The following is a 22,377-nucleotide window of genomic DNA, read 5'->3' as shown; positions in this document are numbered from 1 at the left end:
TACAAGAATTTACCTTACATGATGATAATCTGCCATTTGAGGTTTTGCAGCTCGACACTCAATTTCCACCAAGAGTCTAGGCATTTTTTGAGCAGACAGCCAAGATGCTGCATCTTTGCCCGAGACCATATTATTTGCAAGAAGATCCCTCGCTTCTCCACAGACTTTTCCCAGAGAATGCCTTTCAGAATTGCTGTTGAATTACAAAGAAGTATTTATTGTATGAGGTGATTAATGATTCCTGGGAAAATTGCTATTTTCAGCGTGATTTAATTTCGTTTTACAAGTGCGTGTTGTAGGGGGAGGGTTAATAAGTTTCAGCACAGTTGCAGTGCTTCCAGAAATCCCTGGCACCCGTTCACACCGGATAAAATGCACTTTATGCCAGTTTGGGCCTGGCTTGGGAAGGCGTGTATTCGTTTGCCCCTGAGTTTTCTTGGGGAGAGGTGGAAACCCCCCAGAGACTGGTGTCCACCACTCTCCTCCTAGATGTGGCTTGTTCATAGGAAGGGAACTGATCACCATTGCCAGTATCACACATAGGGCAACAGCGACAAGAGGAGGAACAGCACTGGCCGCCGGCTAAGGGTTTGCCCCCGGTTGGGAAAATGTGTTCAAAATTCCTCTGGTATAGCAAAGGTAGGTGAGCGCCCCCTCCCATCTCTGCTAAAATTATAACATGAATTAAATACTGCACCCATTCAAGGCCAGGTGACAGTTATATTCTGGGGCTGCTGTGTGTTGGTTTTCTGCATCGTGTTGCAGAATCCTCCCTTCAGTGACAACCAAGTCTAAATCCTCTTCACTGCTTTGTAAATCAGTAAATAAATACTAGAGTTACAGAGATTGAGATGTGGGCTTTGATTTTCAACCTTTGAATCTAGCTCTTTAGGTTGGGCAGAAAGATCCAGGAGCATTTGAGGAAAGTGACCCTAGCTCAGAATTTGGCTTTTTTCCAGCACTGAATACTCCCAGGTCTACCTTGCTTGGGGTACATTTTGGGAGTGTCATTATGCTTTTTCTTTCCTCAGAGAAACTTTGGAGGGTCTACCGGGAAAATTCAGTTTATTTTGAAAGCTCTTGCTTCTGAAAGAAAGAAAGAGAGAAAGAGAAACAAAAATCCCCAAGCTGTAGTTAGTGAAGAGAACCTTAAAAATAGCCAAGAAACAAAAAGCAATCTCAACTCTCTGCACAAACTATTTTTTTATCTCCAGGGAAACAGGCAGATTAAGTGTGAAGGTGCAATAAATACCAAAGGGACCACTTCTTTCCAAGTGTGCTCAGAGTTCAGCATGTAGAACAGCTGCAGAAACCCCTGGGCCCTCAGCATTGCGTGGTTTCACCTTTCATTGCAGGGAAGGACACGTTTCTATGCCTTACAGAGACTTGAAGCCTGAAAGCCTGGCCAAGTTTGGGAAGAAGAGGAGCCCTCTCAGAGCTCAAGAGCCTCCCTGCTCTTTGGAACTTTTCCCACAGTGGGTCAAACTTGACAAAAGTTCAGCTCAAGTTGAACACACTCACACAAATTACGTGAGCAGTGAGAATCCAGGTGAACATAACTCAAGCCATCTATAGGATTTTTACATGCAAGGTCAAACATCTCAATCCAGAGAGTTTTGTGTTTTTTTTTTTAATTAAAAGTAGGAAACACACAAATGTGTCTTAGAACTTTAATGGTTTTTTAAACAGAATTTATTCTTAGCACATGGCTTTTTTATATAGCCACACCACAATTTGTACAGTTGCACATGGGTCTAAATGCACTCCCCTCTCCCCCGAGATTGTGCCTCAGAATAAGACAACAACAACTCTACAACAATATTTTAAATAAATGCAAAGAAAGGAAACTAACATGTGTCACATCTACCATCAAGGTCTATACATTTTGAGAATTAAATAATCTTGTGAGGTCCACAATGTCTACTCATTTATTCAGTTCAATACAAGCTTGTATGAGCTGCCTTAATGTGGAAGGGGGAGGTAGGGAAGGTGGGAAAAGGGTCTGTTTTCTTCTGCTTGCAACAAATATACATGTATATGTCCCCAGTCAGCATAGGCTGTCCAGCTGACTTTAGCCATCTCAAAAGTATTTGCTGCCAAGTGGTCCTTCTCAGGTACCCAAACCTGGCAGCCTTATTCAGGCCAGCAGGTTGTTCCATCAGCCAGCATCCTGGCTATTGTCCTCTCTTTGGTGGCAACCAGCACACACTCTTACCGGGATAATGTCTTCTTTTTTATTATCCTTTTCACCAAGTTGGGTTTTGTTTTGGGGTCTGTTATGGTCCAGACAGGTAGGAGTATGGGGAAAAGGGCAGAAGAAGGAGGGAAAGCAGGTGGGGGAATGAAACTGGTCTAGATCTCTAGAAGATTATATGGAGGAGGGAATGGGTGTGGAGGCACCCTGGTGGGGGTGGGGATGCAGGTGCGGGCTCTGAGTTTGTGCTTTCCCTGGGGGGCCTGCTGAGGCCGAGGCCGAGTTGGAGGATCGCATCTTAGTGTTGGGCAATTTGTGATCTTTCTTCCACTTCATCCTCCGGTTCTGAAACCAGATCTTGACCTGGCGCTCGGACAAGCAGAGCGTGTGGGCGATCTCGATGCGGCGCCGCCGGGTCAGGTAGCGGTTAAAGTGGAACTCCTTCTCCAGCTCCAAGACCTGCTGTCGGGTGTATGCGGTTCGAGAGCGCTTGGGCTCCGCTCCGTTATAACTGGGGTTGACTGAACGCCCATAACCCCGAAGGAGAAGGCCAAGGAGGAGGGAGTGGAAGAGAGGGAAAGGAGGAGGAGAGAGAAGGTGGGGTGGGGAAGAGCAATTGGACATCATCATTATATAATAACCTGACACCAAGTTCACGCAAGATACATAAAACGGCAAAGAAAATGTTTCACAGGCTATTGACAACGGGAAACACCCGAGAGCCATAAAGAATGGTGCTGGGCATTGGGGCTGAAGAAAAGCTTCAAAGACACATGGCCTGAAGCCTCTGCCAGGGCAATTAAATTTATGGGGGCTATAATTACTGCCCTAACAGTTTGGCGTCTCGTAAATCTCTCGATAAAGGGACCCCGGGTACAAAAGGGTTCTCACGTTAGGATCAGGCGGCTGGCTGGCGCGCACACACCCACATCCCACTGTAGCTCGGGCCAGATGGGGGCTCCCCTCCAGAGGCCCCCTTCCCCCTCAGCCTCTTCTTCTGACCCTCGCCCCGACCCCCGAACCCCGGCCCGGCCCCAGCCCACCCTCCCGCGCCTCCCCAGCGGCGCCACGTACCGGCGCTGACATGGATCTTCTTCATCCAGGGGTACACCACAGGCTCTTTGCCCTTCAGGCCCGGCGGGCTCTTGTCGGCCAGGAGCAGCGGGCACGCGGGGGCGCTGCCCCCTGCCGGGACGCCCGGGGTGGCTGGAGCCGCCTCGCAACGCCGCGGGGGTGCCGGGGGCGCCGCGCGATGCTGCGGGGGAGGCGGCGGCGGGGGCTGCCGCCCGGGCGGCAGGACGTGGCTCGCGTGCAGGCCGTGCACGGGACCCTTGGCTCGCGCCGGGGGCTGCTCGGGCTGTGGCTGCCGCCCCGGGCTGGCGCCACCGCGGTAGCCATAGGGGTAGGCGGCGTCGGCGGCACCGTGCGCGGGGTAGAGCGCGGCCGCAGGGTAGGAGGGCTCGCGGGCAGCCCGTGGCGCGTAGTAGGAGGCGGGGGGCTCGCGGCTGTTGCCCGCGTGGGGGAGCTGGGGCTGCTGCGCCGGCAGGTGCTGGGCCGCGGGCGCTGGAGGCTGCTGGTAGCTGGGGCCCCCGCCTGGGCCGCCGTCTCCGCCGCCCGGGCCGCTGTGCTGCGCGTACTCCTCAAAGGGAGGGAACTTGGGCTCGATGTAGTTGGAGTTTATCAAAAACGAGCTCATGGTCATTAATTTGTGAAGTGCAAAAATACTAATTTTTCTCGCGTTGTCGTTTTTCTGGGCTCGCCGAGGCCCCTCCCCCTCCTGCCTCGCTTCCCATCCCCCCTTTCCTCTGCTCCCTTCCCCTCCCCCGCTGTCAAGCGCCCACCCCTCCCCCTCCCGCCGCCGCCAACGCCACCAAAGTTCGCGCCGCTCCTCCCCCCCGCCCGCTCGCGCGCGCGCTCGTCTCGGTCCCGCGCGCGCGCCCCCGCCCAGTACCCACCACGTGACCAGCCCCCGCCAATGGGCGCGCCGCGCGCGCGGACCCGGATCAGGAAGCGCGCGGGTGGGTGATGGATGCCGCTGTCCGGCCTCCGGCGGAGGGAGGGAGCTGGAGCTTTGGTCCCCCCAACCCCCGAACTTTGAGTCCTGCTGGGAAGCGGGGCCCGCCAGTGCTTCTGGTCCTCTTGGACGCCCAGGCCGGGCCCTTTTCGTGCCATACTCCTGGCGTAGGCCTCGGGGCAGCCGCGTGACAGCGGCCCAGCGCTGACCTCGGGCCCAGCCTAGCCTGGCCTGGCGTTTTCCAGGGTTCGAGGCCGGCGGGGGAAGGGAATGGCGTCGAGACCTTGGAGGTATCCTAGTTTTAATCCTGGCCCCGGAATAAAACGAATAAGGCCAACAGACCCATTTTTTTCACCAACTGATCCTCTTCCCCACATCGTGCGCCAGATATACCCTGCGTTGAGAAGCCCGGCCGGAGCCGCAAAGGGTGGGTGGGTGAATAGCTGAGAGAAATCGGCCCGAGGATGTAAAGCAAGGCCATTCCAATATAACCGATGGGCACTTTTCATTTTTTCTTCCTTTTAGAGACAGAATCTATTCGATTATTTCCTAAGAAAAATCAAAACCTTTCTAATAGCATCTCGTTTGATGGAGGTGTCGATGTGAGAGTTAAACACGCTTGCCTTTACTAGGTGCGACTGTGAGAGAAAAGGTAGCCCAAGGGTGGGAATAGGTAGCAGCGACGCCTCCACAAAATCGAGCTTTGAAACCAACAACTTCCTATTTCAAAACAATCCCCAAACAAAAACAAGCTAAGGACGGAATAGGCACTGTGCCCAGTCTGATCTCTGACGGGTCTTTTCGCGCTAAGAATCCTATATTTTGTCCTTTGGAGGCTGCTTTCTCAGGCTGTATTTGAGGCTAAAGTTATATTTACAGGATAGTCTATAATTTCTGAATTGCTGAAAATTAGCATATTAACGATAGCAGCTCTGGAAAGCGGGGAGAGAGGACTGTTGCCTGCCATTTGGTAATTGAAATTTGATGGGTAAACTAATTACGCCATTATTAACAAATAAATTACATATTAATTCCACCTAATGTTGATCTTTGAAGTAAATACTGATGCTTTACTCGTAGTAGTGTGTACTTTCCCTTCCATTTTCTGAGTAACAGACACACCTGGATCCTCTATACTTTTCAGCCTAGATGAAAGCAGAGCAAACTAGCATTGTCACCATGCTAAAAATACTTTCATATTGGCATGCAAAGCAAGGATTTTTCAGCTGGTGCACCTTAGTTGAATTTTCAAAGAGCAGTATAAACAGCCTTCTCACAACTGAGTCTGGACTGCAGACAAGGAAAGTTATAGCCTAAGCCTGGAGACACTTCAAAAGGAATGTCAATTCTATCTTCATTTATATCGCTTACTCATATGAGTTACTAAATGCTGGAATATATCCATTTGATGGATAGTCATTTAATGCTTAGCCACATAAAGCCTATTATATGGGACTAATCTTTAAACTAATTTAGGAAAAGAGGTTAAAAAAGGGATCATGTTAGCTTTCCAACTGGAATCACCCTGAAGTAGTACAAAGAGGCTTTCCACATTGGAAGTGTGTCTCTGAAGAGTGCCGTCCATCGACACGGGGCACCCTGAATTTTTTTTTAATGAAATCTGATCCACAGACAGAAATCAACGCTGAGTGTAATCTTTAGACATCCTCTCTAGAGTTGGGGGGAAATCTAGCCTGTGATACAGCTACCTAAACCAGTATTTCTCTACAGCAAGAAAAAATAATAGATACATATTTTATATGCTATTTTATATGAACAATATATACATACATAATGTAATTTACAAAACGTGGCTTTCTAAGCTTCAGGGGGAGAAAAAAACATGACAAGGAAATTTTGCCCCCCTCATGTCAGCCTTAAGTACTAGGGTCTTAACTACATCTGTTTAATATTATTTACAGACACTAAAACACAAAATTCATGTTGTTTAGCCTCAGAACCTTCTACTGAGTTTCTATTTTAAAGTATTAACGAGGCACAGGCACTGTTTTGTATATGGTTAACCTAAACGAGTTAACTGTGCCTGTGTTTCATGTGGTTCTATTACTTTAGGAAGATGGGCTTACACAGAATCCCCCAAGGCCTGTAACTTGTCTTTGTGGTTCCTATCATAAACACAAACGGAGCCAGGACCACCAAGTGTTATCTCACACACCGACATTTTGACATTTTACTGCAAGATTTATGGCTGTAATAAACAATCTCAGTACCTTTTCTGATCCTTCCACAATCTCTCTTTGCAAGCCATAGCATCATTCCATTGAATCAAATAATCTTTTGAAAAATGCTTTAAAAAAAAAAAAAAAAACCACCCAAAACCTCTTGCCTTTACATAAGATCCAACACACCAAAGTAAAGCCAGGAAGAGACTAACTCAATTAATAAATAAGCTGAAGTTTACCAGCAGCATCTCGCCCGAGAAAAGATGGGATGCCCTGAAATCAAGCAGAGAGGGAGCGTGCTAATCTTCGCACACCAACTGGCTCCAGTCCCTAGCAGGGTGAAAGCGTTATCCTTTTCTTGGGAAACTGGTGAGCGCATTTGCTCATTTCCACGTGCAGAGATAACATATATTCCCAACAAAAGCTTTCTTAAAATCCCATTAAGTGAAATAACTTTTCATCATGTCCTGGAATCCCAGATGGAAAAGGAGAGCGAAGGGAGTCTAAGGGAGAGGGAGGGCGAGAGAGAGGCAGTGTTTCCAGCCTCGTTTGAATCTGATTTGAATCATTTTGAATATATTTGGAACAGCCTCCCCTCTTGAATGCAACCCTGTCCCAAGTTTCAAAGTGACCGAACAGTGACACCGTGCGCATTTTGTTTCTTATTAATCTTACACATTGACAGTCTTTGTTAAATCACAAGGCGCGCCCTTCACTAGCCGACATTTTCATATTTGTTAGACGCGCTGACCTGAAGTTCACCTCGGCCTTGGACTTTGCGCTTCTAAAAGGTCTATACAGTGTCTTTTAGAGAGCAGGGTGCTTTGCCCAGGTCACTCCTTCTCAGGGAAAACCAAGGGGAAAAGCAAAGGAAATGTAAACGTTATGGAATGTATTGACTGTATTTGTCCTTTGTTCTTTAGAGCGAGAGAGTTCTCCAGACTGTTCTCTGTCTGAAGCAAGTCTCTGGAGCGCACACGGGAATAGCTGAATTTCAAAATGCCTGATGGTGGCATTTGAGGACTTCCCCGATACCTACACGAGGCATATGATTTTAGGGAAGCAATACTGTTTCAGCCATTCGGCCAAGGAGCAGTTTCCTTGTAGTAGTTTATAATAGTGCACACAACCCACACATAAGGATTGAAATGTGTATCTGGATTAAACATGAATTTTAACCTGAATTGTGTGAGAGGCCTAAAGATAAAAATCCTCCAAATAAAAAAGTAGGTACTCTAAAAGCAATAACTTCTGCAGGTACTTTTTTTTTTTCTTTTAACTTTAAAACTGGCTCAGGGGTGTCTATGCTTATTGAAGTTGATATGCTTCTAAGGTGTGGCACGTTTTTAACCAATAATACGATAACAAGGTTTTCTTGAAGAGACACATAATTGTCTTGGTGAGTAATAGAGGGGGTTTCAGTTTTCTTCATTTCACTAGCCCAGATGTGGTGAAGTGTTCATTGCTATAACAGCAATCACCACGGTTGTTTCCTTTCGTCTATTTTCATCTGGCACACCCCCATTTGGCTTCAAGCTCTTGGCCAGAGTGAAAACTTTACACATTGCACAGTGGAAGCAATCTGATTACTTCCATGAAGGCAGTGCTTAGGAAATATTTACTTTACCACTAAACGTACCTGGCACCAGCAAATCCAATCAACCAGAATATATTGGGATGATCTTAAATATCCCTGCAAGAGTCCACCTTCTGAGTAGTTGAATTAACTCATCTCTAAAGTTAAAAGGGAAAACGTAGAAAAAAAATTCATTTTTCTCTTCTGTTTTCCTACTCTGATTACTTGAAGATCAGTACATAGAAGAGGACAATAGAAAACAGAAAACAGATTCTAATGGCACCAACATTTACAGCTAACATAGGTGCATGAAAAATAAAATATTGTTTAGTTCTCCAGTTGCAACTCACACATGAGGCATGGTTCCAGTTGACTTCCTCAACACACTATTCCCTTTCTTTTCTACTCTCCCACCCTTCCTCCTGAGCTTGCTTCCCCTCTCCTTAGCTTTTATTCCAAATGTATTTTTAAAGAGTATTTTCTGGAGAAGAGAAGTTCCTCACGGTGGTCTTAACGAAATGGTCTGGCATTTGTGGATTCCATTTTCCTGTTCAAATGGCATATTCTTTTCAGTTTAGTTATCCACTTACAGATTGTAGCATTTCTCTTACATTTGGTTTTGGGTTAACAACAAACATAGTGAAAATTTTCCAACAACAGGAACATTTTCATGGTACCAATAAGCATTTTGTCCCTGGTGGAGTGTGGAAGAATCCTGCCCTTGCGGGAGCATTTCCACTTCCTTCCTTCCCTTCCCAGCTCTGAGAACTCTTTGCATTTAGTGGGTAGAGGTTGCAGAAAAACCATTCTGTGTTTGAAAATTGCAAAGAATACATTTTGTGAGAAGTGCCTGTGCCTGCCCTTGTTCTCACAAACTTGAGGAATCATTATATGTGTGAAAAAGAAAAAGAAACTGTCCAATCAAAATAACAATTTTCAACTAAAGGAAGTGTCCTGCTGGGTTCTCTTGCCTCTGAAGATATGATGATACCTTGAAAACTTGCTACATTATTTCTTAAAGGTCCACTGATGAGTTTTGAGCTTCTTAATTTTGTGACAAACCCACAGACTCCTGGTTCTCCAACATCTAAGGTGTTGGTGTTTCAGTAATCTATGCCTATTTACCTGCTGCTATTCCCTCAGAATGGGAGCGATAATTCAAGATGAAATACAGCATGTATTACTCTTGAAAAGAGGAATTTTCTATCCTTTCCTCCGTAATTGAGGTCATTCAACCACTAGGGTTCACCTGGAGTCCATACCATGATACACGCGTCACTCCGAGCCATTTTATCTTTTGTGCTGATAGTCAAGATCGCAGCTCTAACATTGACATCAAACTCTGTCTGGGCAGATGACTAAGAGTGCTGTACAACATAAACTTTTGACCCTCAACTTTTTGACCCGCAGTTGCAACGCACTAGCCACAAAGATACACAAAGCTGTGCCTCTTCTTTCAGGGGGAAGGGGCCCCCCAGGATCTCAGGGACACCCTGCTTCTGCCACTGCCTTTTGGATTAAGAGGGTGAATTGGATATTCTTGGGTGTTTGTGACGGTATTTCCTGTCAAACCAGCCTCCTACCTCTTTTTGTCAGCACTTAAATAGGAGGGAGATTATTTTTAAAATCACTCATCATCACATTTACAGGGAAAATCTGGAATAGGAGGATGGAATCTCAAAAAAAAAAAAAGTGAAAGAAAAAAGAAGACAGGGAGAAAGCAGGCAGTGGGAGTTGGAGACATTTTTTTTTTCTTTATTTAAAAATAAAGATGCAGCCCTAATTGTTGGGAGAGCTGGCCCAGGCAGGCGAGTTGACTGTGAACTTGTACTAAAGCGTGCTCTGCTGGCGATTCCTAGGGTGTGCAGATTTATCTTCTCTGCATTTACTTAACCCGGCAGTGAACTGCACGGGCGTCATTTGTTAGGCGATGACAGACTTCACCTCCAGCAAGGGCTGCTTCACAAAATCGCAATAATTACCCAATAACCTTCATAACAAATATTATTATTGAAAAGACCGGTTTGTGGGGAGGGGACCTGGTGGAAGAAGGACAGCTTTCTTTGTGAAAACCACCAAACAAAACAGACCTAGGCAGACCTTCCAGTTCTGGGGTTTACAATGGCCAGGACTGTGCTTCCCCTCTCCTATGTGGGTGGGAACCTCGGCTGACCCCCTCAGCCTTGTCTGGAAGCCCCGTTTATAGTTTTGTCACTGACTAGAAAGAAATTCTGCCTTAGAAGCCAAAGGGATGGAGCCCACAACATTCTGCACTCTCCATGGTGGGCAAACCTCAGACAGACTCCCGAGCTAAGGCAGGGGAAAGGCTTCGAAGGGCATCTTTTAAGCTAAAAGGATTGTTTTCCTCTTTAATAGCCCATCTTTCAGGATGTAATTTGCTCTCCCCTCACTAATTGCTTGGATATAATACTCTTCACATCTCAACAAACGAACATGACTCTATTTCTGGTAGAGAATTCTGTCCTGCTCTCCCAGAGCCGCCAACAATGAAGCAGGGGAAAGAGCAGGAGAAAAGGAATATATGCATATCAGCATAATGTTGTGAAATTAGACCATGGAAACCCTAACAAACCCCTAAGTAATTGTGACTAGAAGCTTCCTATTATATTTATAGTTCAGGAAATATTGTCTCTTCAGCTTGTAGAAACAAACGAGGCCCTGCACATACTGGACACCTTCTCCTTTTACAACATGAGGAGCACAGACACTCCTGCCACCAGCTGAGGCTGGATGTCTTCATAAAGCCCTTAATGACAGAGATTTTTTTCTAAGTAAGTTCCTCTGCAAAAACTCCACCAAAGAATGAACAAGAAGAAATAACTTATCTACAAAATGAGCAGATAACCAGCCATCCTCTTTACTATGCTTCCTATGAAAATAGGAAGAAAAAAATGTCTCCAATAACGCTCACATTGGTCTGACTGGATGCTGTATTTTTAAAAAGTCATTTAACTCCTTGTGAGTTAACCTGCTCTCTTAGGAACTCTGAACTTTCACAAAGATTACAACAGACAGAAATAAGCAAGCTGATAAAATATATATAGCCTGTATTTTTTTTTTTTTAGTTCATGGAAAAGATTCTCTACATTGGGTAATGCTGGATATCGGTCCAACAGCCTTTCTGCCCATTCCCACACCCAGGGTGGGATGTGGCCACGGACGTGGTGTGGACGCTTCCTCCGGGCAAGTTACTCAAGTGAACCTGCCAGAAGCCCTATCGCTCTTTTTTTCCCTGCTACTAATTTTAGTCACCAAGAAATCACTAAAGCAAGATCACCAAATGAGTAACTAAAATAAAAACTTAACCCAATATTTTCCAGTAAAGAACTCAAAAGTCAGAGCAGCAAAACAGACTCCAGAATTCTCACAGACACACAAAATGACAAAAGAGAACCCAAATAGAGTTTATATTCTGGTTCCCACTAAGATGCGGACACATCTTCCTGAGTGCTGAAATATCAGTACTTTAATAGGTCACGCAGGATGACTTCAGGGATTTGCCTTGCCACTGTTTCAGAGAAGTGGGACTTGTGGGAGGGTTTTGATTTTTCGAAAAACTTCCCAGGTTTGTTTTTTGGACCTCTGACTTTGGGGACAACTGTTGGACCTATGCTGAGTTTAAGTGGCCTCTGCACAATAAAGTTTGTTGAAATTCCAAAACTATACCTTAATTTCTTTTTTCACTTTAAGCACTCAGTAAATATCTTTACCAATGAGCACTTGCAGAATACTATCTAGCTCCTAAGGAGAAAAGCATTTGGCGACAGAAGGTCCTATTTCTTTTTTTTTTATTTCATTTCTGAGCTGGAGAATTTGGTCTAATTCTTCAGAGGGAGTGTGGGAAATCTGCTAGGTCCCTTGTGGGTACCCATCCAGAAAAAGACCCCTGGACAGGCCACAGCATCCCCAGTCACTTTGCCACTGAAGAATGTGAGGGTTTGGGGCCAGAGGGGATGGTGGCTGAGGCCAAGTTGGAATTGTACCCAGGAAAAATTTATTTCACCTTACTTCATTGTAGGTGCAATATTGGGAACTGTTTTGGAAATCATAGATTATGTAAATTTCCTGGGATCAAACAGAAAGAGCAGCTAACAAAAGAAAGGCGGAAATCTCCTACTGACAAACGACCGATTTCTTCCCTAAACTATCCTTTATGACGTGTCAGGAAAAACAACCTAATGGCTCTGGGGACTTTTAAGTTGGGCATTGAAGACACCTTGACTTCCCCCCAAACTTTAGGGCACAGTTTGGAAGACAGAATTTGCCTGTATGTTGAGGGGGAGTAAATGTCTCTAATCTTTAGTGTTACCTAAGGGGATCCCTAAGTTGCCTTTTGAGCGTCCTGTGCCTGCAGGTCTTAATTCTACAAAGGAGGAGAGGAAAAGGAACGAAGAGAGGGAGAAGAAAGGGAAGGCGGAAGAAAAGAAAGCGCTTTAACTCCTTTCATTTAGCCTGGGGATTCAAAGACTAAAGTTAAATCCGGCCATAAAGTTTATTGCTTCAGACTCACAGGCGGGTGAGAACAGTCCCACCGAAATAAAAAGAACGTGCAGGCAAACAAGGTTCAGGGCCTGGTCCCGGGTGCGGGGGGAGGGGATGGTGAGCCCTCCCCCCAGGTGGGGACCCGCCGTCCCCACAGTCCTGGGCTCGGCCTGGCAACCCAGGGGCCCAGCCTGGAGGTGCGGCCCGCGCCTCGCCGGCCTCTGCCACCCTCCGGCTCGCTCACGAGCCAGCCTGAAACTCGGCCCCGAAGGCAGCCGTCTCAATTCAGTGCTGCCAAATGACCCCGGCCCGCGAAGACATATTGCCACAGCCCCGTAAGGAATCCCGCCAGAGTCCGCCTCGGCCCTGCCTGGGCCTTTCTTTCAAACTCCAAGCACTCCGCAGCGCAGTGCGGCCCTCGGCGCCCGCGGCCCGGCGCCCCACAGTCTCCCAGCCCCCACCCTAGGGCTCCGCTACCCCTCGACGAGCCAGCCGAGCCAGCCCCGCCAGCCCCGGAATGGGGGGCGGCCTTGCCAAGTCTCCGCACACAGGCCCATTCGAACACAAAAATCATCTTTTGCACGCCGGCGAGAGCAGCGGAAGTCATTAACATTCGCGGTTGTGCAGCAATTAAAGTTAGGCCTGGGGACGCGGCGGCCACAGGCGCTTTTCACCGGGGTGCCTCCGCAGAGCTGGCTCCTGGCGCTGCTAATGTGGGCAGAGGAAAAGTTGGCTCTGCCCTTTTGAATTCAGAGGCAACCTCAGAGTTATTGAACCAGAGAGAGAGAGAGAGAGAGAGGAAGAAAGTTTTCCAGAGTACAAATAAACTTGAAAGCGCTCAGGAGGCGAGCTTACCTTAACTCGGAGGGAGCCATTTTTCAGAGAGTTTTGAGAACTTGTGGTTTGGACACTTCTGGACCTAAAATTGACAATTTGAATGACCGGGCGGCACACGTAGCCTGCAAAAGAGTCAAATGGAGTCCAGCGTCAGTGAGATTATATGTTATGTGGTATATAATGTTGGATGTCAACTCCCCAAAACCATAAAACTTACTTTAATGGCCCCACGTGACGTTTTATAGCCAGTGAGCCGATCTGTCTGTGCTATGGATGATTTTACGATCTAATTCATAGACAAAACCCTATTCATTTGGCACCCAAATGTCATATAGCCGGAACTGGGGCTTATAAAGTTTACTGTTTTATAACTTTTAAAAGGAAAGACGGCATCAGTGTAAGCAGTCGGTAAATGTGCAAATCTCTAGTTGCGCTTTAGCTGCTCTGAGGAGTTTCCCAATCGAGCTAGGATGGGGTAAGTACCTTCCATTTGTAGCGAATTAATTGTAGCAAAAGAAGCCAACTGGGCTCAGGGTGAGGAATGGGAAGGGGTGCCTGGGTGGGTTAGGGGAAGAGGGTTTGGGAGCCACAACCTGGCGCAGCAGCCTCTTCAGCAAGTGGAGGCCTAGGATGACCTTAGGGAAGAGGCAGCATCTGTGTGGGCCCTGAGGGCTGCTAACAAAGCCCTGTGCTTTTGCTCCTTTCTCTCTCTTCCTCTTTTTTTTTTGTACCCAGCAAGTTATCTTGGTTTCCTCAGAGATGGGCAGGTTGGACTCAGGCTTTGGAACCACCTACAGCTTTTCCACCTTCTGCCCTGAACTCTGATGGGTCAGAGCTAGGGAGGTCGCGGGTCAGGGTGTTGGTCTGAGGTCTCCTTGCGCAAGGCAGGCTGCTCAGGTAGCCTCAGACTCACTGCCTTCCAGCACTGGACAGACAGAAGAGCAGAAAGAGCCGCTTGCTACTTTGGCACAAACCAGACCAAGAGAACTTACAATAGAAAGTTTATTTTTTTGTTTCCAGTCAGTATTTTTTCCTTAAAAACAAATACAAAAAAAAAAAAAAAAAAAAAGCTGATCACAGTTTGCTTAAACAGCCAGACTCGGACAATATTTGTAACTTTGTTCACAAAAACATACATCACTGAAGCTGAGCTTATGAGAGCCACTTCCAGAGTTCGTGCAAAGGGTCCTACAAAGGCACGCAGGGACACACCGCTCGGAGTCACAGTTTTCGTCACAGAGCCACTAGTCACTACACGTCAAACAAGTTAAGTTGTGTCTCATCAAGTCACCTCTACAACAGCATTAATTACACAAGGAATATAGGTAGTTTGAATAAAAATATCTTTAACAGCTTGGAGCTATTGAGACAGGAACACTTCCACTCACATGCACAGTTAAACAACTGGAGTGCAACACACAACATTGGCACTAAACGAGGTTGAAGGGGGACATTTTTGTGTGTTTTTTTTCTCTTTTTTGTTATAGTTACTTCAAGTAACACAGCTTGCTTCATATAAATAAGTTAAAACATCTATTTTTTTTTTTTTCAAGACAAAGCCATTCAGGACAAAGAGATGAACAGAAAGCAGATCTACTTATACAGGCGCTATAATGGCAATAAACAGGCTCATGATTAAAAGATGAATTAGGGCAACGAGAACAGGGCTTCTTCACAGAAGGAACACAAGGGAGTTTCAGAAAGTCACCTTAGTACTGACACTACGCGGGATCCGCTAATACTGCTCAGTACTTTAAACGCTCAAATACTCAGGGGCGGAAGGCCCCTCCCGCCGCCGCCATGCTCATGCTTTTCAGCTTATTATCTTTTTTCCACTTCATTCTCCGGTTTTGGAACCAGATTTTAATTTGTCTCTCGGAGAGGCAAAGAGCATGTGCTATTTCAATCCTTCTTCGGCGGGTCAGGTAGCGGTTGAAGTGGAACTCCTTCTCCAGCTCCAGGGTCTGGTAGCGCGTGTAGGCCGTCCGGGCCCTTTTGCCTTCCGGGCCGCCTATGTTGTCTGCAACAGAAAAGTCGGCGATTTAGCCACCAACTCCTCAGTCCCTGGTTACCCAAGTCGAGCTAGGGTCCTGAGCAGGGAACAGGGGAGAAAAGCTCAACAAGTCCTCTCTCCTCGCCCGCCCACCCCTCCAGAATTTCCTTCCCTCTTCCTTTCTAGAGAGAAAACAATACAATTTGGACTCTGGGAACAATCGGCCCATCTGAGGCTGGAGCCGCGCGTCCCGGAGGATCGCCCGGCTTTCCTTCACCCCTCTCCTGCCCTCTGGCCCTGCCCCTGGCGTCCTGAGGCGGGGCACAGCCCTCCCAGGCAGCCCACCTCTCAGAAACCCACGGAAGCAAGGCCCTTTCCTGAGCGCCCAAGTGGCCTCCAGGTCACCCTCCCTTAAAGTTCCAGCCCCGCGAGCCGCCTTCTGTTCCAGCCTGCACGCTTGGGGCGCCTGCTTTCTTTTTCTTCCCTTTCCTGCTGTCCCTTCTGCTCCCAAACTTCAGAATCCTGCCGGCTCTCGCCTCGATTATTCCCCCCCAAGCCCCTTTTCGGGGACTCTAATTAGTAACGCTGTTTCCCCAGCGTAGCCCTCCTCATAAATTATCCGCCCTGACAAGCCCGATTCACGGCCCCTACTGCCATCCTCTACCTCTCTGCGCCCTGCTCGGCTGGCCTGACCCGGGAGCGCGTTCCGAGGCGCTGGGGTTCGATATGGGATTTTTCCTTTTCCCCCGGTTTCAACATCTAAACTTGCCTGGCCAGCGGCCCTTCTTCTACCCCCTCCTCCCATTTGCGAGCGTTGGGCACTGCAGAGACGAGAAGGTGAAAGGAGGAAGGCAGGGGAAGGAGAACGGCGGGGAGAGACTCCACAGGGCTGGGAGAGGCGAGACCAGGAGAGAGATGGGGAGAGAGGGCGGTAAAGAAGAGAAGGGGGACCGAGAGCCGCGCCCCCCGCAGCCGCGTGGATTTAGAGAAAGGCTGGCTTTACCATGACTTATGTGCAGCTTGCGCATCCAGGGGTAGATCTGGGGTTGGGCGGGCGGCGCCGGGCTCGGCTCGCTCTGCGCGCTCGCCTGCTCGCTGCTGGCGGGGGCGTCCTCCTCGGCTCCGGACGCCGTGCCAACCCCCTCTCTGCTGCTGATGTGGGTGCTGCCGGCGTTGGCCGAGGCGCCGCTGGAGTTGCCCAGGGAGTTTTTCCCGCCGTGGTGGCTGTCGCTGCCGGGCGAGGGGGCCACGGCGGAGCAGGGCAGCGGGTCGGGCGGAGGCGAGTGCGTGGACGTGGCCGGCTGGCTGTACCTGGGCTCGGCAGGCGCCGCGCTGGCGCCGGCCGCGTAGCTGCGGGCGCGCTCCCCGGAGCCAAAGTGGCCGGAGCCTGAGCGGCCGACGCTGAGATCCATGCCATTGTAGCCGTAGCCGTACCTGCCGGAGTGCATGCTCGCCGAGTCCCTGAATTGCTCGCTCACGGAACTATGATCTCCATAATTATGCAACTGGTAGTCCGGGCCATTTGGATAGCGACCGCAAAATGAGTTTACAAAATAAGAGCTCATTTGTTTTTTGATATGTGTGCTTGATTTGTGGCTCGCGGTCGTTTGTGCGTCTATAGCACCCTTGCACAATTTATGATGAATTATGGAAATGACTGGGACATGTACTTGGTTCCCTCCTACGTAGGCACCCAAATATGGGGTACGACTTCGAATCACGTGCTTTTGTTGTCCAGTCGTAAATCCTGCCTGATGACCTCTAGAGGTAAACTCGTGCACTAATGGGGGAGTTGGGTGGAGGCGAGAGGGGTGGCGCGCGCGCCCTAGGCGCGTGCCCGCCACCCGCCGCCGCCGTTCAGTCGGACTCGAGCGCCACCCGCTGGAGGCAGGGCGCATCGCTCCGCTTCCGACCCAGGGCTGCAAGGGCCGGGGTCGAATTGAGGTTACAGCCCATTACGGCAAAATTATTGCATTTCCCTCGCAGTTCCATTAGGATGTACCAATTGTGAGGCCGTCAGCTGCCGATCGCGCGCCCGGCGAGGATGCAGAGGATTGGGGGGAGATGGTGACTTGGATTTTATTTACAACAACTTTATTTCCCCGCTGTGCAGCCCCTCTTATTTTTGTGTCGAGGTTGGGGTCGGTTCTGCCCGTCGTGCCGGCAGCTCTGAAATTTGAAAATACAGATATCACCTTCGGGGAAGGGGGGAGGCCGTTTAGCCAATTGGAGAAATAAATCCTGCCCGCAGCAGCAGCTACAATTACGGCTCTGTTTTTCTGTGAGTGCATGAGGGACAGTGTCCCTGCCGCTCTTAAATGACAGGCGTCTATTAAAGATAGCTTTTGTGTAGTGTTTCTCCGAGGCGAGGTCAAATTCCATACACTTTTATAACCGGAGTCGATTTTTCTTTCGTGTAAATATGGTTTTCGTGTCATTAGTTCGCTATTTGATTTGCTTTAAGTATCCAATCTGGAGAATCTTCACCACCAGGTCCCTTTCCTCGAGGCAGCCGGGCCCCAAGTTGGAGGGTTCTCCCTGAACCCAGCGAGTGGGCCCAGACTCCCCGCAGCCACAGAAGCTGCTTGGAGCCTGAGGATCCTTGGGCCGAATTATTAGGGTCTTGCTTAGACCTCCAGGAGCAAAATGAGGGTGCTAATGGAAGCATTTCGTGGCAGTGCCTAGTATCTTCGTAGTTATTTTCCTGGGTCCTGAAAGACGAAAGTAAATCACAAATAAAGCCGAAAGGCATGAGGGGTACTTCCCGCTGGAGGCTGAGCGTTCCAGTCACCCCTGGCACATTTGGAAACCAGGACTCTTGCCGTTCCCATGGCCTTGAGCCCCCTCCTTAGGTCCTGAAAGCTACTCTGGTAGCAGCGCAGGCATTATCGGAGGCGGGGATCCGGGATCCGGGATCCGGAGCTGGAGTCTTCGGGAGCCCAGTCTCTCCGGGGGCTGTGAAGTTCCACCCGCGCCCAGGTTGGATCCGCTCGGCTGAGGCTGCTTCTCTTCCACGGACGGTTGCGCGCGGGGCCGAGAGACTAGGCTGTCTCAGGGCCCCCTTTGTTCCTCACGCTTCTTCCTGTCTAGGAGCGGCCTTGGATGCCACCGCAGTGCTGGGGCCCCAGCCTTTAGGCCCCCTCTTTCCAGTGGCCTGAGTCGATTTGGTGGTGACGTCCGGGACTTGGTGGCGAGGGAAAGGGGCGAAAACGCCCAGACACCAAAAGGGGCTCGGCCCAGGTTCTTTCCTCTCCAGCACCCCCGCGTCCCGAGCTCAGGGGCACGCAAAGGCGCTAGCACAAGAGCCGGGGACGAATTCGGGGCGCGCCCTGGGATCCGGAGCCGGCTAGGGCAGCCTTGGAGAGCGGGACTGTATGTGCAGTGCGCCCCGCTCCACCGCTGGGATTGGCTGTGTGTAGGATTTTTTTTTTTTTTTTTTTTTGGTAAGAAATAAATGCTCAGGCGTTTGCAAAGCTCCCGGCTCCCCTGAAGCTGCAGAGGCCCCCCGGATGGGAGCAGGCGGGGGAGGAAAGTTGGGGAGCAGGCGAAGGCAAGGGGGCAAAGCCGAGGGAGGTTGCGGCGCTGGCCTGGTCCCTGCCCAGGCGTCTACTCGCCCGCCTTTGCCTCAGCCTCCTCCCCGCTGGGCTGTGTGGAGTTGATGAGTTTATTTTCCTTTTTCCACTTCATGCGGCGGTTCTGGAACCAGATCTTGATCTGGCGCTCGGTGAGGCAGAGCGCGTTGGCGATCTCGATGCGGCGGCGCCGCGTCAGGTAGCGGTTGAAGTGGAACTCCTTCTCCAGCTCCAGCGTCTGGTAGCGCGTGTAGGTCTGGCGGCCTCGGCGCCCGTGACTCCCATACACAGCACCTGCGGGTAGAAATGGCCGGGCGCCGGTGAGCCAGGATCCTGGCAGCCGAACCAGTCAGACCCGCGCCCGGCTCCCCTGGCCTCTAAACTGGAAACCACCCGCCTCCACTCCAGTCTCTTTCGCTATGTCTAAGGCCAAAAGCCGGCAGGATGGGAGAAGATTATTTCATACCAAGCGAGATGTTTTTCACCTAAAACAACTTGGAGTGAGAAGTTACTGTTTTTGAAAAATCTGCTCTGTAAGAAAACCATTACAAGCAACAGAATAGAATGAGCATTCTTAATTCGGGGTACCTGAGTCGTGTTTTTGTGGGAGTGTAGGGTGTGTGTCTGGAAGTGATGGGTGTGGAACCCTGTGAGTAGGGTGGACACTCGGAATTCACACACGGGTCTCTGTGAAGGTGTTACTGTGGCCAGACATGACAGGACTCAACATGGTTTTTTTTTTCTTTTAAAGATGAAAAATGGTCAGCCCTCTCAAATCTTTGCAAACTCCCCCCCCCAAAATTATATGGTCCTTCTGAGAAAAGCAGAGCTCCCTTGAAAAAACAAGTGGATCTTAAAGCAAAACACTATCAGTTTAAAAATCTGCATTAGGTTCTGCCCTGCTCCAAGGATTCTCTGTCGAATTTTTGGAAACCAGGGGCAAAGGGATGGAGCTATGGGCCATCTGGGGTTTCTGGAAATGTAGGACTGTGATGGGCTATCTGTACTGGTGCCAAAGGAGGCCATGAGTGGGGGGCTCCCCCCAAGCTGGGTGTGTGAGACTCAGGCAGGGCCTCAAAAGGAGGCAGAAGTTGGCTAAGAGGGAGCAATTGAGTGGAAGGGGGAGGAGGGAAGGGAGGAGAAAGAAAAAATCCTGAGGCTGGGGATGTGGCCCTCCAAGGCTTTAGGGAGACACTAGGAGAGGCCAAATGAGAGCCTCTATCTATATAGGTTTCTGAAAGGCAGAAAGGAGAGGGGTTGGGGAGTAAAGGGGAGTTACCAGTGATGGTTGCAGAAGGCCATCTCTGCTTGGGGATCTGAGCAGGGTGTTACGAGGGGGAAGTGTGGGCAGGCACTCCCTCCCATGCAGCCTAGCTGTGTGTTCAGGTTGCCCCTGTCACAGAGTCTCACATAGAGTGGTAGTGACCCCTCTCGATCCCCTAAGGTGTCACCTTACATGGATACAAGTGCCTTCACTCTGCCACAGCTTGATTGCCTCACTGGGAATGGGCTGGTTTTTGTATTTGCTTTTTAATCTCTTAAAAAAGCCAAAGAAACTTTGTTCATTCTCTCCTCCTTGCTTTCTATTTCCTCTTTCTACTTTCTCTGTCTCCTCCTTCCTTCCTCCTTTCCCTGCCCCTTTCCCCCTCTCCCTCTAGTCTCTTGCGGGGGCTGCAGGGAAATGCCTTACCCGCGCAGGAGTTCATCCGCTGCATCCAGGGGTAAACAGGGCTCGTGTACTTCCGGTCGGTGCCTTCGTCATGGAGGGCTTTGCCCGGCACGCTGCTGCTGTCGGGTTTGTACTGCTGCTCGGGAGCAAAGTGCAGGTAGTCCCCGGGGCCCCTCTGCTTGCCACTGCCCGAGGGCGAGGCGCCACTGAGGTCCTTATCAGAATAGAAACACGAGGCCCCGTACTCGTAGGACGCCCGGTTGCAGGCCAGGACCGAGTTGGACTGTTGGTAGAAACAAGGTGAGGTGCACGTCTTGTCCGGGAGGCTCGACGCCCCGTACGAGGCCGGGAAGGGCCTCAGCGCGTCATAGCCGGCCGGGTAGAGGGGCAGCTGGCCCAAGAAGGAGTCCTGGCCGCTGGGCAGGCTCCCGGGGAAAGTGGGATTCACAAAATAGGAACTCATTTGCGCGCCCCTCTGCAGGACTGTGATTTGTTGTGTATTAGTACATCTGGCTATAACTATTAGTAGTCATCGAACTGGTTTGTTTCTGGATGGCCGAACGCCAAAAGCGACAGCCGCAAATCGCACCAGCTGACGCGGCGGCGGCCAATGGGAGCGAGCGCCGGAGCCCGCTCCCCGGGGACCGCGGCGACCGAGGCAGCAAAGTTACAAACAGCCCCCAGCCCGCCCGCCCGCCGCCCGCCCGGCAGATTAATGGGCGCGCACAGCCAGCCGGCCCGGCTCTCTTCCCGAACGCCAGCGGCGGGCACGGCCCGGGTAGGGGCGTGCGAATCAGGCCGGGGTAGGGGCCCTAGAGTCCGGGCCGCCGCAAAGGGCCCGCCAGGCCCGCTCCTTCCTCCTCCCCTTTTTGCCTGGTTGGATTTTGCTGGGTTTTCTTTCCAAACAGGAAACCTGACAGCCCCGCGCCCGGAGGGGCGGTGACAACGAAGGCTTTGCTCCCCGTCGGCCTGCCCTGAGTTTGCCCCTCCCTCTGCACTCCCCTACCGGTGGGTGCGGGTTCCAGAACTGGAGAAAGGGGTCTGAGAACCCAGGCCTTCACGCCCTGCTCCTCACTCCTGCACCTTAGGAATCGGTGCATCCCTTCCTGCTCTCCTTCCCCACCTCCAGCCAGGGCCTGGGCCTCGCTGCCGCGGAAGGCTCACCTCGAGCTGACCACGATGCGGCCAAACGTCTTCCCCCGCCGGCCCCATCCTCCCACATACAACACGTCTCCTTTGAGTCCCGACGGACTCCCCCCTCCAATGGCCAGCGCCTTCGTGGCCTCACAGCACCCCACAAGCTGTGCGTCCCCGTCCCACCTTTGAACCCAGGAACGGAGAGGCCAGAAACCACTGGTTTCAACAAGAAAGGGACCAACAGAGGAGTGGCCTTGAGACCGAGCTCCGAAGCCGGCCGTGGGACCTGCTCTCCTCGCCCAGCACTTGGGACTCGCCCTCCCGACACCCGGACTGCTCAGAGCTGAGACAGATCCAGATGGGGAATCTCTGTCCTCATGCGACCCAAGGTCCCTGCCAAGCCAGGGAGAGAGGGCAGCTGGGATGTCCCAAGGCTGTGAGATCATTGGTGTGCTTGGTTTGTGGGGCACCCTACAGCCCGCACTTTCCTGGGGTGTACCCTCTTCCATGCCTTTCCTGGGACTTCGGGGGCCTGCCACCTGCAGTTGCTCTAAAACCGGGAATAGCTGCTTCACCGGCTCCAGGAACCGTCTGCATTGCTTTTCACCCTGGTCCCAGGCCTGGCCTTCCCCAGACAGGACGTGAAAAGCATGTCCTGGGTTGCTTTCCCTTGCTTGCTAGGTGTGCCTTCGAGATAGC

At 50.4% G+C, this 22,377-nt stretch overlaps 3 protein-coding genes across 7 annotated transcripts in view; all 3 read right to left on the bottom strand.

The window, feature by feature from the left end:
• HOXA5 (homeobox A5) overlaps window positions 1–17,198 on the bottom strand; it is a 32,865-nt gene extending 15,667 nt beyond the window's left edge. Inside the window, exons 1-4 of one of the 5 annotated variants that reach the window (XR_010406457.1) lie at window positions 16,304–17,198; window positions 15,016–15,327; window positions 13,326–13,429; window positions 14–193 (exon numbers count right to left, since the gene is read on the bottom strand). Coding sequence is in view for 1 of the 5 variants with exons in the window: in XM_045864524.3 (XP_045720480.1) it covers window positions 15,077–15,327; window positions 16,304–17,198 (1,146 nt within the window). In the remaining 4 variants the exon portion in view is untranslated. Of the gene's footprint in view, window positions 1–13; window positions 194–2,586; window positions 2,716–7,748; window positions 13,430–14,295; window positions 15,328–16,303 lie in introns of those variants that run through there. The other 4 variants (XR_010406459.1, XR_010406458.1, XR_006788742.3 and 1 more) reach the window with 4 other exon arrangements.
• On the bottom strand, window positions 1,657–3,987 carry HOXA4 (homeobox A4). The gene is made up of 2 exons (XM_045864526.2): window positions 3,269–3,987; window positions 1,657–2,715 (listed from the first exon to the last, which is right to left on the bottom strand). The coding sequence occupies exons 1-2, from the start codon at window positions 3,894–3,896 to the stop codon at window positions 2,369–2,371; spliced, it is 975 nt and encodes a 324-aa protein (XP_045720482.1). The 5' UTR covers window positions 3,897–3,987; the 3' UTR covers window positions 1,657–2,368.
• A 1,708-nt stretch (window positions 17,199–18,906) lies between the features above and the next one.
• HOXA6 (homeobox A6) lies at window positions 18,907–21,694 on the bottom strand. The gene is made up of 2 exons (XM_045864529.3): window positions 20,563–21,694; window positions 18,907–19,166 (listed from the first exon to the last, which is right to left on the bottom strand). The coding sequence occupies exons 1-2, from the start codon at window positions 21,002–21,004 to the stop codon at window positions 18,907–18,909; spliced, it is 702 nt and encodes a 233-aa protein (XP_045720485.1). The 5' UTR covers window positions 21,005–21,694.
• Window positions 21,695–22,377: the final 683 nt, after the last annotated feature.

Source organism: Mirounga angustirostris, unplaced genomic scaffold (genome assembly GCF_029215605.1).
Source record: "Mirounga angustirostris isolate CCGP_5_RB_7025 unplaced genomic scaffold, mMirAng1.0.hap1 SCAF_12, whole genome shotgun sequence".
NCBI classification, from domain to species: Eukaryota; Metazoa; Chordata; class Mammalia; order Carnivora; family Phocidae; genus Mirounga; species Mirounga angustirostris.
Note: the sequence above shows the minus strand (reverse complement) of the source record. Positions and strands in the feature narration are given on the sequence as shown.

Excerpts from the sequence above, each read along its gene's own strand:
- HOXA4 (XM_045864526.2), bottom strand. The coding sequence starts at position 3,896 with ATGACCATGAGCTCGTTTTTGATAAACTCCAACTACATCGAGCCCAAG. Across the intron at positions 2,716-3,268 it reads GAAGATCCATGTCAGCGCCG|TCAACCCCAGTTATAACGGA; the intron begins GTACGTGGCGCC and ends ATGGGCGTTCAG.
- HOXA6 (XM_045864529.3), bottom strand. The coding sequence starts at position 21,004 with ATGAGTTCCTATTTTGTGAATCCCACTTTCCCCGGGAGCCTGCCCAGC. Across the intron at positions 19,167-20,562 it reads GCGGATGAACTCCTGCGCGG|GTGCTGTGTATGGGAGTCAC; the intron begins GTAAGGCATTTC and ends TTCTACCCGCAG.